Source organism: Stegodyphus dumicola, chromosome 9 (genome assembly GCF_044657685.1).
Source record: "Stegodyphus dumicola isolate Sdum_Otavi_A_Nest chromosome 9, ASM4465768v1".
In the NCBI taxonomy this organism is placed as follows: domain Eukaryota; kingdom Metazoa; phylum Arthropoda; class Arachnida; order Araneae; family Eresidae; genus Stegodyphus; species Stegodyphus dumicola.
In genome coordinates, this window is record NC_140776.1 from 144530928 (window position 1) to 144544835 (window position 13908).

The 13908-nt window shown below is 30.3% G+C and overlaps 2 protein-coding genes across 5 annotated transcripts in view; one reads left to right on the forward strand and one right to left on the reverse strand.

The window, feature by feature from the left end:
- The window catches only part of Kpc1 (Kip1 ubiquitination-promoting complex subunit 1), a 150790-nt gene extending 146935 nt beyond the window's left edge, over positions 1-3855 (forward strand). Inside the window, exons 30-31 of the mRNA XM_035366178.2 lie at positions 2706-2889; positions 2977-3855. Coding sequence (XP_035222069.1) covers positions 2706-2889; positions 2977-3073 — 281 coding nt within the window. The 3' untranslated portion in view covers positions 3074-3855. The remainder of the gene's footprint in view (positions 1-2705; positions 2890-2976) is intronic.
- A 2962-nt stretch (positions 3856-6817) lies between these two features.
- Positions 6818-13908, reverse strand: part of LOC118201365 (uncharacterized) — a 105064-nt gene continuing 97973 nt past the window's right edge. For all 4 annotated transcript variants that reach the window (XM_035373462.2, XM_035373461.2, XM_035373459.2 and 1 more), the window contains 3 exons: positions 12861-12920; positions 12648-12745; positions 6818-7631 (listed from right to left, as the gene is read on the reverse strand). In XM_035373462.2, the coding sequence (XP_035229353.2) occupies positions 7592-7631; positions 12648-12745; positions 12861-12920 (198 nt within the window). In that variant the 3' untranslated portion in view covers positions 6818-7591. The remainder of the gene's footprint in view (positions 7632-12647; positions 12746-12860; positions 12921-13908) is intronic.

The window sequence follows — 13908 nt, forward strand, 5'->3', positions numbered from 1 at the left end:
TCTCTACTTTTCACTAGACACAAGCATGGAAAATATCAAAAGTGGTTGTAATCTTATCACATGGGCAGGCATTACAGAAAGGGATTTTTTTTATTTATAAAGAAATTGAAAGCTTACAATTTAAAAGATTAATCTAACATGTCTTAATGCACCATACTCATAGCTGGCACTAGGCATTTCCCCACTTGATGCAATCTCTGTGGATTCTAAATTCTGTTGCCTAGTGCCTTTCTAAATGCATCCAATGCCAGCTTTAAATTCTAAAAGTTTTGCCATTTATAGATTTTGTTGTTCGGTATGTCATTCAATTCTAAAAATTCTGCTACATCAGCTCTCTAACTGGCCTTTAACCATATATATTTCATATTTCTTCTGAATATTCTTATTACTAAAGAAATAAAATTAGCCGCTTTTTCTGTACATTCTAAATGCATTTAGTGTTTTTTAGAATAACAGAAATCCTTAATTAAATCAAAAAATCCTAAAATGAAAATGAAACGTGTTGAAGAAAGAAACTAAATACATAAAGAAAATTATTTTTCAAAGATATGTGCAGTTATTGTTATATAAATTACCCAATTATTTATGATTTCAGCCTACCTAATTTAATTATCGATAACTAACTGTTTACGCTTAAAACTTTTCTGTCCATGTTAAAGCGAGTTATTGCCTTTCATTAATACTCATTGCGGTCAGGCCTACCAGTGGCCGAGCGGTAAAGATGTTGAACACTGGTAGTTCAGTCCGAGGTTCGAATCCCATGAACGGGCTGGCTGCATTGTCGTTTTCATGGTTGTAACGTGTATACGAGCAAGTTTCCCTTAGAAAGTCCTCCATGAAGGCATCCCTCCCTTTAGGCAGATAGCCCTCGTGTGCTTTGCCATAAATAATCCAATCCAATCCACTGTGATCACAAGATAAAATACAAAAATGTAAAAATTCAAGTAAAACGTATTCTTTGCATCTATTGAGACTTAAAATAATACAAAACAATTTATCACCTCTGGTGCTTTAATGGCTTATTGGAACCTTAAAGTATATTAACTGGGTTACAACCTCTGGAACTCTACACGAAGCTACGACACTAACTGCATCAAAAAGAGCCTGACTGACTTTCAACACTTGCCAACCGTGCCTACATCAGGCCTTTCAGGTTTGTTCGAATCAGCAGGTCTCTCTCTAGATTAGCAGTAGCGGTGGCAATATTCAGTCTTTTATTATGAATCATGCTGATTATGATCTTACTTCTTATTTTAACTTATGCCGTTTGACAAAAATCTACCTGCTATTTACGAAGCATAAAAAAAAAAATCAACATAAAGCTACTGTTAGTAAAACGTAAATGTCACTTATCTTCTTTCAAATATGTCCAAGTGTTATAAGCGTAAAATATTTAATGCTACTTGATAAATTGCATAAAGTTTATTTTATTCTCAAACTCATTAATAATTATGTTAATTCATGTTTAGTAATAATGCATACTACATAGGGATCTATTTTATTTTTAGGATGGTATTACAAAAGTGAAATTCAGGCATAGATAATATTTTTAATTGAATTTATTCAGTTCCCATTTGCTCACAGGTCCTTAATTTTTTTCATTAATGGTTCTTAAAAGTACTTAATTTCCGTGTGCAGAAATGTGTACAAACCTTGCCGAAAGCAAAGATGGATTGGAATTAGGGTCGTTAACTATAATAGAAAGATTTTTTTGAATGTGAAATGCCTCTAGAAAATCCAGTTCACCAATGGAAGATGTTTTTTGAATAATTTTGGCTGCAGAAAAATTGAAAGTGTGATTTCATAACAATGCCGACTTTTGAGTTTCCTTTTTTCTAACATATGCCTCATGTTCGTTAACGCGAAATTTTAAAGCTATCTTAGTTTGACCAATGTAAATTAAACCACATTGGCAAGGAATCCTGTAAATACCCCAGGAATTCATATTTGGAATGGGGTCCTTAAGTATGGAACTCGGAATTTTATTGATGGGAGAATGACCTGAAAGTTAAATTTCTGTAAAAAAAAATATGTGCAACTTTATAGCTAATTGATGGAAAGAAGGGAATGACAACAGAATTTTTATAATCTCCTAAAACAAGAGTGTGCCTTGTAAAAAAAAAAAAAAAAAAAAAAAAAAAAATTAAAAAGACCTTATAGACCTTATAGAGTAGTTCCTTGCATAGTAGTTCCTAGGACACTAGGACAATATAAATTTTAAGAAATGGCCATTATAAACTTTTATGCTTAAAAAAGTATAATTTTCCCCAAGGTGTTCAAATATAACCTGAAAAAATGGAATAAGATAAAAAAATATAAATACTATATGCATGTATATCATTAATCGAAATAATTCTCTTAGCTGTCCAGCCAGCATTAGTTGTTAATGATGCCAATTGTTCTGGGTTCAAATACTGGAGAAGCCATGGGTGTTTATAAGCATACTATCTGTATGGTAATGAGGCACTCAAAATGTGAGTTGAACATCCTCTCAATAGATTGGTGGTACCAATTAATTTAACATTTGAACAAATTTAAAACTTCATGTAACATGTTTCTCTTTTATGGATATGGATGAAAAGTATGGAAAATTCTAGAAAGTCCATTGCATACATATAAAATTCATACTGTTGTTGTAGTCATAGTTTCTTATCTGTTTTTTCTATATTTCTATATATACATTTTGTTTATTTGTATAATTACAGACAAAGAAGTTAGTAAGGAAGAAATAGAAAAAGTTGAAAATCTCATTCAGTTGTTACACTCCAAATATGATATTGCTCAACAAAACAGAGGTTTGGAAGAAATTGATGATGATCTTGTTTGTACAATCTGTTATGCAAATCCCAAGTCAGCTCGTTTCCATCCTTGTCAACACCAATCATGCAGGTAACATTTCTAATTTTTATTTTTTCTAAAAGTAATTTGCACATATTATATATATTTATATATAAATGTCTTGTAAAATATTTTTAGATCATGCATATCTCTTCACTTATTGAGTCATAAAGAGTGTTTCTTCTGCAAAGCATTAATAGAATGCATAAAGCCTCTTCAACTAGAGAAGAAATAATGTAAATATGAGTGTATTTATTTGTTTGTATATTCTTTGTAAAGCCAGTTGTAAAAGTTTATATATAAATTAATTTCTAGTTTTCAAATGAACCTTAATAAAGGTGTATCAAAACTAATACAATTTATTGCTTACCTTGTAAACATATGAAAGAAATTTATATATTTTTACTTTTTGTTTATGCCTACTAATGATAAAATTTGCACTCAAGACAGCAGTTATTGTGTTTTGGACTGTAATATATGTATTTATAATTGCAGATTAGATTTTCTAAATTATTATAAGTTGTTGATAAATAAGATATTAATATATTCTATATGTATTAAAAAAGAATGTTAAAGTACATTTTTAAAATAAACTCCCCCCTTCAAATAATAAATGGCTATTGTGAAAACTTATGAAATTATAATAATATTGTCTAATTTGCTTAAAATACAGACATTTAGAATTGATGCATTTGAAACTGTGATGAACACATAAAATATGATAGCAGTTTCTCAATACCCTTGTGTAATTTATATTAGGTTAATAATTAATTATTTATAAGTTCTTACTTAAATGGTAGCAGGAAAAAATATCACAAGATATAGTCATTGTGAAGACATTTGTAAACTGTATTTGTAATGAATAATTGATAATAAAAAATAAATAAATAAAAATTTAAAAAAAAATGAGGGGGTATTTATTTAATCAAATTTGAAACTGAAATCTGAAGCTGGCCAAATGTTCTAAGCAGCATTTTAAAATATGTAAAAGAGTAAATAAAAGAATTTCTGACCTTCTTTTCATTTCCTTTCAAAATGTGTAAAGATTTAATGTAAATACGTAATTTTAAATGTTAGTCAGTGAAAATATGCAAGCATTTCATTTCCTAGATAAATATATCACAAATCATAATACAACTTCATAATAAATAATTTTCTAAAGTTATAAAATTTTTCAATGCAAAACTGATAGCTTCTGAAAATAAGTATTGATAAGTTTTAGGCTGAGTGAAAATAATCGTAAATTGCTTTTTGTATTTTTCTTTTCTAGTTCATAAGTATAATCTTATGACCTTGATAAATCGCCTTTGCAATTGATAAAAGCAGTAGAACTTTGCATTATTAGAACTTAGAAGCATCAATTTTAAGAAATCATATCAATAATCATAATCAAGAAGTTCATTTTATTTCTTTTCTCATGCAGCAACAGAAACTCTGATTACACTATTAGAATTTTAAATGGTATTTTTCGAGTAGTATAGTTAAACAATATCTAACAAAATACCTTGTGATGATGATACTTGAACATCCCATTAATCTCAAATGTTTCTTCCTGTGAACTGATTTTACTTACAGTTCAGGAACTTATCATTTAACCCCTTCGCGCCGGGTAGCGCAAACGCACGTTTATCGTGGAGGCCGGCAGTGTCTTACGCGAGCGTCTGTCCAGGGCCAGGGGCTTTTTTGCTATTAAGCCTAAATCCACGAAATTTCCGAAGTATCAATGCATTGTTTAATAATGCGCTATAGAGTATTTAAACGGCTTATGCTTTATAGATATTTTTATATATACTTTAATTACCTTATTTCTTGTTTAAATGCATATTTTACACGTTTTATTTTCATTACTCACCATTTTATGCCTTTTAACATTATACATCTGAAAACTAAATACATTAGTTAAATTTCTCTTTTCGTATGAAAAATTTGAAAACAGGGATCTACACACAGTCCTACCTTACATTCCTTGCGCTCGTAATAACTCATTTGCCGTTTCGGAGGATTTTTCCAGGAATGTGAACAAGTGAAGCATCGTCATCTCATTTTCTTATCAGTCTCTTCTGAACAAAGTTTGGGAAAGTGTTTTTCAGTTAATCTTTCAGAATCAATATCTGAAATATTTTGCATCATTTCTGCTATTTCATGCTCTGTTAAACATTTTTGACGCTTCGACATTGCAACAGTAAAAACAGAAAGAATTCACGTCTAACAAGATCTAATTATTTTCTAAAAACTGAACTGCAAACTGAAATACCCAACGCTTTAGCAAAAATAAAACTTCTCTACTTACAATAAAAAACTACCACATGCGAATTTAAAGAGACGTCATAAATCACGCCATTTGGAAACATTTATTTCCCCTTTTGTTTATATAATCAAAAACACATGTATGCGAGTCATGCTTCTCTCATTTCGAGTAGAAGGTCTAATGTATATGTATCTGAAACCATATGGACATACAGTGCCATCTGGTGGCAGAAATTATAGCTTTTAAAACGCTCCAGGACACTGGCACAAATACGTGACAGTCAGGACTGAATGGGAAAATGCTCTGGCACGCCTGCGTGTCGGCCAGGAAGTGAGTGTGTTCGTTGCTGGCACATGGACGTGACAGTCGGCGCGAAGGGGTTAAAGCGTAAATTACAGAGAAATGAATTGTCAAAGCGTGGGTTTCATAACTATTTCGATATAGTTATAATTAAATTTACTTTATTTAGACCTATACAGAATCCATTCTGGTAAACCTATTTTGTTGAAACTCGGTATAGTTACATGGACCATGGGGAAAAAGAAACTGCAATAAAAGTAACAGTTCAAAATTTCAACCACCAGGTGGGAAGGGAGTGCATGAAAAATAAAAAACACAAAACTTTATTTAATCACAGCATTTGTTTAATGTGCATTCCATATCTGTCAATCACATGCGATGCAAAACTCATGCGATGCGTTTCTTCAACAGTTGCAGCAACATGGCATATGTTTGTTTTTAATTCAGGTATAGACCATAGGCTTCCTTCAATAGACAGGATCTTTCAGGAATCCCCACAACCAGAAATCGCAAGGATTCAAGGCCAGAGAATAAGACCAGGCAGTCTGAAAACATCTTAAAACCATTCAATCATCTCTAGAGAGGGCATGAAGCAGTGCCTTCATCAGTCCAACAATGTGCAAAGACAGTAGTCTCTAAACATTTTCATTTTGTAAATCAGGAGTGACTTGCTGCTGAAGTTTGTAGCAATGAGCACCCATGATGGAACACTTCTGAGGGCCTTGAGGAGTATTCTCAAAGGAAAAGGGACCAAGAATGAAATTGGCAATAAAACTACACCATACAATTACTTGAGGTAAAAGTGTGATGACCTCAAGTAACGGTAATGGAAAATTCAAGTCTTCTGCACTGGAAACCAATAACAATGTGAATTAAAAAATTACAGCAGTTTGATGCAAGAGATAAGATAAACATGTGGGATTAGACAGGCAATCCCACATAAAAGGGGAAGGAACACTAACATTACCTTTTCTATCATCTTTGAAGAATTTCTACTTGTTTGCTGACATAATACTGGTAATGCTGAAATTATTTGATGACTTCAAGTAAGATTTAAATTTTTTTTTTTTCAAAAGCCTGCCATTTACAGCATTTTTCCGACTGTACCATAAACTTGTTTTCATTAACAAAAGCCATTTTTCATGCATCAGCGAACCATAAAGAATCTGGCTCAGAAGATTCAAATGACCAAACAGACTCTATGATGAAATTGGATGAAACTACTTCTCTATAAGTGGTGAATCACAGTTTGCTGTACATACATGCACTACATAACAAGTTCGCAAACTCTGGATTTTACAATGTTTATTTCAGTATTACTTGGTTCACATATTCCTTCACAAGTTAAAAAAATTAATAGTTTTAGAATAAGTTTTTTGTTGTTTATGTGTACATGTGTTAGACTAACAATTCATAACACTTTAAAAAAGATAGACCAATATTCATAATTTTATTCTATATCATTTCTTAACAAATATATAATTTATACTTAGCACAACAATATATCTTTTCATCACATATCTACATACACTTTAATTGATGAAAATGACACACACAAATATAATACATGACACACGGCATTTGAATGTTACATTATCACAATTTGCTTGTAAATCTTTAAAAATATTTCTCCTAATTCGTTATTCTTTAGGTATTGTAAAAAATAACAAAACAGTATGATTTTCTTTGGTAAAATTTTTCATATTTATGAAATTACTTAAATACAGTCTGCACAAAGAAAAAACAGATGAACTCATTTCAAGCACCATAGACACAGTGATTTATCTTTAACAGGAACATTCATTTTTTGAACAATTCAGCAAATGCAAAATTATATTAAAGGTAATTCTCATTTATATACTTTGGTAATTTTCGTCAATTTAATTAAAAAAAAAGGTCAATAATAATTGAGATTCAAAAAATCTCTCCATTTTAAATAAATATATATTATTTATGTCTAAGAAAGAAACCAGTAAGAAAAAGAAAACCACATACACACTAAAAACAATCCTCTGAAATAATGTGACAGAGAAAAGTATATTCACGTATTTTCTCACATGTTTAGCTTTAAACTGTCTATCATCTAAGAATGGCTCATTCCTCTAACAAGTTAAGCTGCCATTCTATTTAAAGTACTCAGCCTTATAATTTAAAACTGTACACTTCTTAGTTATTTATAAGAACTACTGTGTAGAAATACAATTTTCACTCTAAAACAGAAGCTTCTTTGAGAGCTGCAATCCACCTGTCAAAGTAATAAAACATTGAAATTAGCATCATAAAACAGCTTATGATTTCAAGTTTAATTTTAAGAATACATTTTAGATGATGAAAATATCACATATTTCCTTTTCATGACACAAAAATAAGTAAAAGTTTGTACCCCTCATTGAAAATTAACTTCTGAATTATTTCATATGTAAATATTTTAAACTAGATAAAATTCATTCTTAAACAGTTACTATTCTGTACTTAGACTGTGTTATACATTAAATTTTTTTCAAAATTTCACTTATATGATGAAAAATGAAAGAAACATTCTTGTCCCTTCAAATTTATTTGAACTCTATACACTAACTTTTTCTACTATTAATCTTTAGTTTATGAGTGCTTTTTTACTTCCTTGTATGAGGCAAAGGAAGTACTGTAATCACGCAAAATTCCGGGTATCGTATTTCAACACAAATAGCCTGACCGCTATCAAGTGCAATTTAAGATATTTATGCATGACATCTGTAAGTAAGGACAGAATAAAGAACTCTTTTTCTCCAAAGACTTTAAAAACTGGTTTAAAATGGATTCAGAAGAGATTTTCTGTCGCGTCTCTACATACGTACATGTGTCCGTATCTTGCATAACTCTGAAACGAGTAGCCTCAGAACATTGAAATTTTGAACACAGAACTACTATAACATGCAGTTGTGCACTTCCCGTTTTGGTTGCAATCAGCCACACCAAAAGTATATAAATATATATATCTATATATCCACTCTCTTACTCAGCTCAATGAGCTGTTTCTTTATTCTTATATGTTTGTAAATTGTGATTTTTTGCTTAATGTTAGCCATTAATTTACTTCCTTTACTCAAAAACATTTCTGTCAAACATTAATTGTTAGATACTTGATTTATTCAGAAACATTACCGTCTAAACCAAACTGTTGTTGCCAATCGGGAAAATACATTTTAAATAAATTAATGCATTGCGTTTACTAAAAAAAATGATTGAATTAAGTTGCTCTTATCTTCCAGTTAAGGTTTTTATGCTTTTAGTTAATCTGCATGCAATAGATGTAGAATTATCAAAAATTTAAAAGTTGTTTAAGTGCGGCTAAGCCTAAATTTTTACTTCCTTGTACGAAGTAAAGGTATCATATTTCAACAAAAATATCCATTTTGACAGCTACCGAATGTAATTTAACGATGTTTTTGCGTGATATTTGTACGTAAAGATAGAAAAAAGGACTCTTTTCCCCAAAACGAATTATAAAACTGATTTAAAATAGATTCAGATGAGATTTTCTCATGACGTCCTATGTATGTATGTATCTTGCATAACTCAAAAACCAATAGTCTCAGAATGTTGAAATTTAGTATGTGGGATTGCTATAACATGTAGATGTGTACCTCCCATTTTGGCTGCAATTGGCCGCACCAATAATATATAAATATATGTATATATATCTACTTTGTTATTCGACTCAGCTCGCATTCTTTATTCTTATATGTTTGTAAATTGGGCATTTTTTGCTTTAAAAATGATTGAATTATGTTTTTCTTATCTTTCCATTAAGGTTTTTACACCTTTAATTAACTTGCATGTTATAGTTGTATAATTATCCAACAATTTAAAAGTTGTTTAAGTGTGGCTAAGCCTAATTTTTTTTATAATAGAAGCCATGTTTGTTTACATTTGAAACTTAGCAGAATAATGGATTTGTTGTCAATCTAGAGAAACTAAGCTTTGCAACAACAAGTAATGTCTTCTTTTATCACTGTGAAATAGATCATGCTTAATCCATTATGGAATTATTGTTTAAGTTATTAAATTATCATATATATTAACTTAGCATAGCGTCCACAAGAAATAAAGTCAGTTTCTATGCCTTCAGTGTCTGCGAGTGAGACCAAAAGTAAACTTTCAGTTTTGTGTACCAAAAAATCTGCCTTCTTGCACGTTGGCCGAATTGCTTGTTTTTTGCATAGAAACTATAATTTTAATTGTAAGAATTGGTTTTGTAATTCTTTTAACTGTATTTGCTGTTTTATGTTTTTCTAGATCTTTCAATTTTTAATATAGCTATTTTGAGTTTTTATGTATTTTTGCCTCGTTGTGGACTGAGAAATGTTGACAGTTTAAGCACCTTCAGTATCTTTTTGGTGAGTGGGACTGAAAGGAATCTTTTAGTTTTGTGCACCGAAAAATCTGCCTTCTTGCATGTTGGCCATATTGCTTGTTTTTGCTTAGAAATTCTAATTTTAATTGTATTTTTTTAAAACTTTATTCGGTGTTTTATGTCTTTTTATAGCTTTCAATTTTTAATTAAGATATTTTGAGGTTTTATGCATTTCCAACTTGCCACGAAGTGAGAACTAAATTAATTGAACGTAAAATATATCTCTAATGAAATTCGAGGAAATAAGTTTAAATGAAATGCAGCAAAAAATGCATATAATTTAATATTTCATACAAGGAAGTCTTGCATGTCCACATCAGATTTTTTGTGTCTGTTTTACTTAATAAATGACAATACTCTGATCAGCTCATGCTTCTAATTTCATAACCTGTAATACTCAACTTCATAATCCAAAGAGATTGTAAAGACAATGCTATTCTGAAGAACTGTACTGTACAATCTATTGTGTGTACAAAACTTTTTACAGGTCTCTGCTTTTGTAACATTGCATTTTTTTTAATAGACAGCTGTTAAAGTACTTTCATTTATTAAAGAATATTTGAAAACTTGCAATACTATGTCAAGTATTTTGCTTTTGTTAATATATTAGTAGTTTGCTATCAAATTCTGACCATTTTAACAAAGTTGCCGCTCAAACACGAGAATGAAATTCCCTGACTTTTCCAAGTTTTTCAGGTGTGTTTCAAGAACATTCCGGTCTACCTGCATAGTGCATGTTGGCTGTGCTGAGGGTAAATTAATTATGGTACCACTTGAAAACACAAAAACTTCTCAATTACACATGACTTTATATATATAAATCCCCAAGGCATTACTTTTATAACTAGGAGTCACATTTTTCCACTGATGATTGAGATCATAATCTGCCCTATCTGGATTTAAAAAAATGAGATTTTTTTTGCACACATTTTGCAGCTAAACGAAAGAAAGAAATATATTTAATGATATTTTTAAATAAATTCATTTATTTATTTAAATTTATTATTCATTTTTAAATAATATTTTATATTTATATAGCAGCATACATAAGTAAAAAGTGTGTGCACTAAATTTCGTGATGGTATGTCATCATACTGCTACTTGTAGTTTCACAAGTATGCCAGAGAAAATTGCCATAAATTTGAAAGCATTATTAACTAATAATAAATAAATTTAGATGGAAGAGGACACATTAAATGATATAAATAACATTAAAATAAAGTTATTACTTCAGGATTAAAGACTGAATTACAAAAATCAACTGCATTTTGGTAAACACAGATGTATTAAATTGTCAGCGTAGATGACTTTTATTTATTTATTTATTTATTTATTTTTTTTTTTTGCTGCAAAATGACAAATAAGGCATTTAGAAAAGAAGAAAAGGTTTAAGCAATATTGTTTTATAATAAGAATGGGGGAGGAATTTAATTTTATTCAATATGCACTGCACGTGCGCATGCAATTCTCTGGATTCTTGAGGTTACAGAAACCAAAGATACTGGAAACTTGCTTTGTCTTTCTAAAAGACAATCTGATTGGCGCTGCAAAATTGGCTCTACACCAGCAGTCCACTCACTCATGTGATACATAATTCGCCAAGAAAGTGATCACTTCCAATGGTGAGAATACTGCTTTTTTGGGGATGACCGTATGAAATTCCCTGATTTTGACTGAAATATTTAAATTCTCTGACATTTCCCTGATTTTTTTGGTCAATTTTCGAATTCCCTTACTTTTCCTGGTTTTCTAGGTAGTGTGGCAACTCTGTTATAAATATTTTTTACAAAATTAAAAGCTGATCATTGCAAAAAATCAAATCAATTTGCATCAACAACCATCAGTCAAAATTCAAGTAGATCCTTAAGATCCCATTCTATGCAGAATTGAGCTGGCTTAGAAAGAAAGGCCATTCTATGCAGTCAAATAAGCACATGCTGAGAGCATCAAGAGACTGGAGTGCACAGAAATTTACCGCTCCTGGTTTTATGACAAACTATATGATGTAGTTGAACCAGGTTCCAGAGAAAACATGGAAAAAATTTCATACGTGCATTTCATGTGACATTTGTTTTAATGTATTTTTAATATTAATGGTCACAACTAGATCAGTTAAGTAATCATTTTCTCAATAAACTATAATTGAAACTTCCAACAGAACAATTATGTAACAAGGCAGGTTTTTTTCGTAGATACAGAAGCCTATTAATAAATAGATTGCTCAATTGCTGAAGCTCACTCACTCAAGCTTAAATGAGTGCAGATGATTAATCACAGGTTTTAAGATGTTAATTTGCCTGAGTTACAGTGGCTTGTACAGACCACAAGATTTCTGCAAATTCATACAGAGCTACACATGGCTCTGCTGTGAACCGTTCATACACAGTTACATGTGGCCTAATGCCATTCTAAATGGCGCAGAACCTGACAGTTAATATTGGTATCATCACAATGCATGATCAAATAATCTGCAAGGCATTCTGTCTGTGTTCTCATCAAATACAGCATTAAAACAATAATTTGATTTGGAAGCAAATAGTCCAGGATTAATGCAGGCAGCCACAAACAAAGGATTTACTTAGAAGTACACCAGAACTTAAAGGATTTATTTAACTCGAATGCATTTTTATGTTATATCACACCTTTCTTTTATATGTAGTGAATATATGAATATACAGAAACAGTATATTTCTCAATGCTGTCACATCTTGAAAAAAGTATACTACAGCAAAAGTTTTGAGAATGCTGCAGCACAGTGATTTTCTGCTAAGTTCTAAAATGGCCAAACCTTACCAACAATTTAAATTTTTTGGCACTTAAAATACATAATTTCTCATAAAAATATTTAAAATCTTATAAATGTACCTTTCAGTGGCACCAAGTGTGTCTGCATGAAAAATGATAGGGGCTTGTCCTGGATGAGTGAGTTGAAACAATAGTGAAGCATCCACATTTTCAAGAGGCTAAATAATGAAAGCCATATTACTGTAGTTCAGCAATCATATCTGAATACAGGATAATAAATAAATACTTATTTATTATATTATTTATTACTGAAAATTTCAGAAAAATATTTACCTCTGAAAATGATTCTATTTGGTAACCAAGAAGTGGTATACTTCTCAAAGCTGCAACATCCTTAAAAAAAAAAAAAAAAAAAAAAAAAAAAAAAAAAAAAAAAATAAATAAATAAATACTTTTGCATATAATTTATTACATTATATATACATAATTTGGAATTTGAAATATATTTTTATTAAAAAAATTAATAAAAATATAGTTTGAGAACAAATGCATTAGTAAATAGCTAATATATCAGTAAATAAATTATAACACTAATTAGCAATTGATAGAATAAAGGACATTTCAGTTTAAAAAAATACTAGTGTTCTTTTTAAAGGTATTTAGATATCAGTAACTGTTCAGAATGTGTTTACTGCAAAAGCTTGCAGCAATGAAACAGACTTGCTCTGCGGTTGTTGATGAAATTTGAAAAAATATCACAAAAAAGCATTACATAAATTTTTCCGAGATTTTCAGTTGGTTAGTTAATCCTAAGTGGCATGATACCTTTACATGTTAACGAGATTTTTGTCATTTAGTGTACATTAACTTATTATTTAAAATGTTTTGTTTCTTATTTTCTTTAATGATCTAATTATCATCTTAATGTATGAAGGTTTATGGAAACAGAAACTAAAATAATTACACAAATTTAGCAAAAAAGTGTTACATAAGTTTTTATAAGTAGCAAGCCACTCATGGGTTATATTTTTGTTTCAATTTAACATATTTTGTTTCAGTGGTGAGCCAAGGATTTTTCTGTATGTTCTCTAACTGCTTTTAATTCTTTATTTGGTATGATAGACTTTTCTTAAATCTGGATTCATCAAGTTCGAGTATCTGAATCCAAAATATCTTAGCTGCAAGTTTTATTAAGCTGTCCTGTCTTACCTTGTTGAACTTCCACAGCTCTTACTAAACTATGAATTAACTTACCATTATCCCTATTTAATAGAGGAAAAGGGGAATTTCATAGTTTTGGGGATGCATGTAGTCAACCTTTTATTTCGCTATTAAGTACACTGCTAAACAGCAGAAAGTGGTTTAGACCTGACAGTGGACA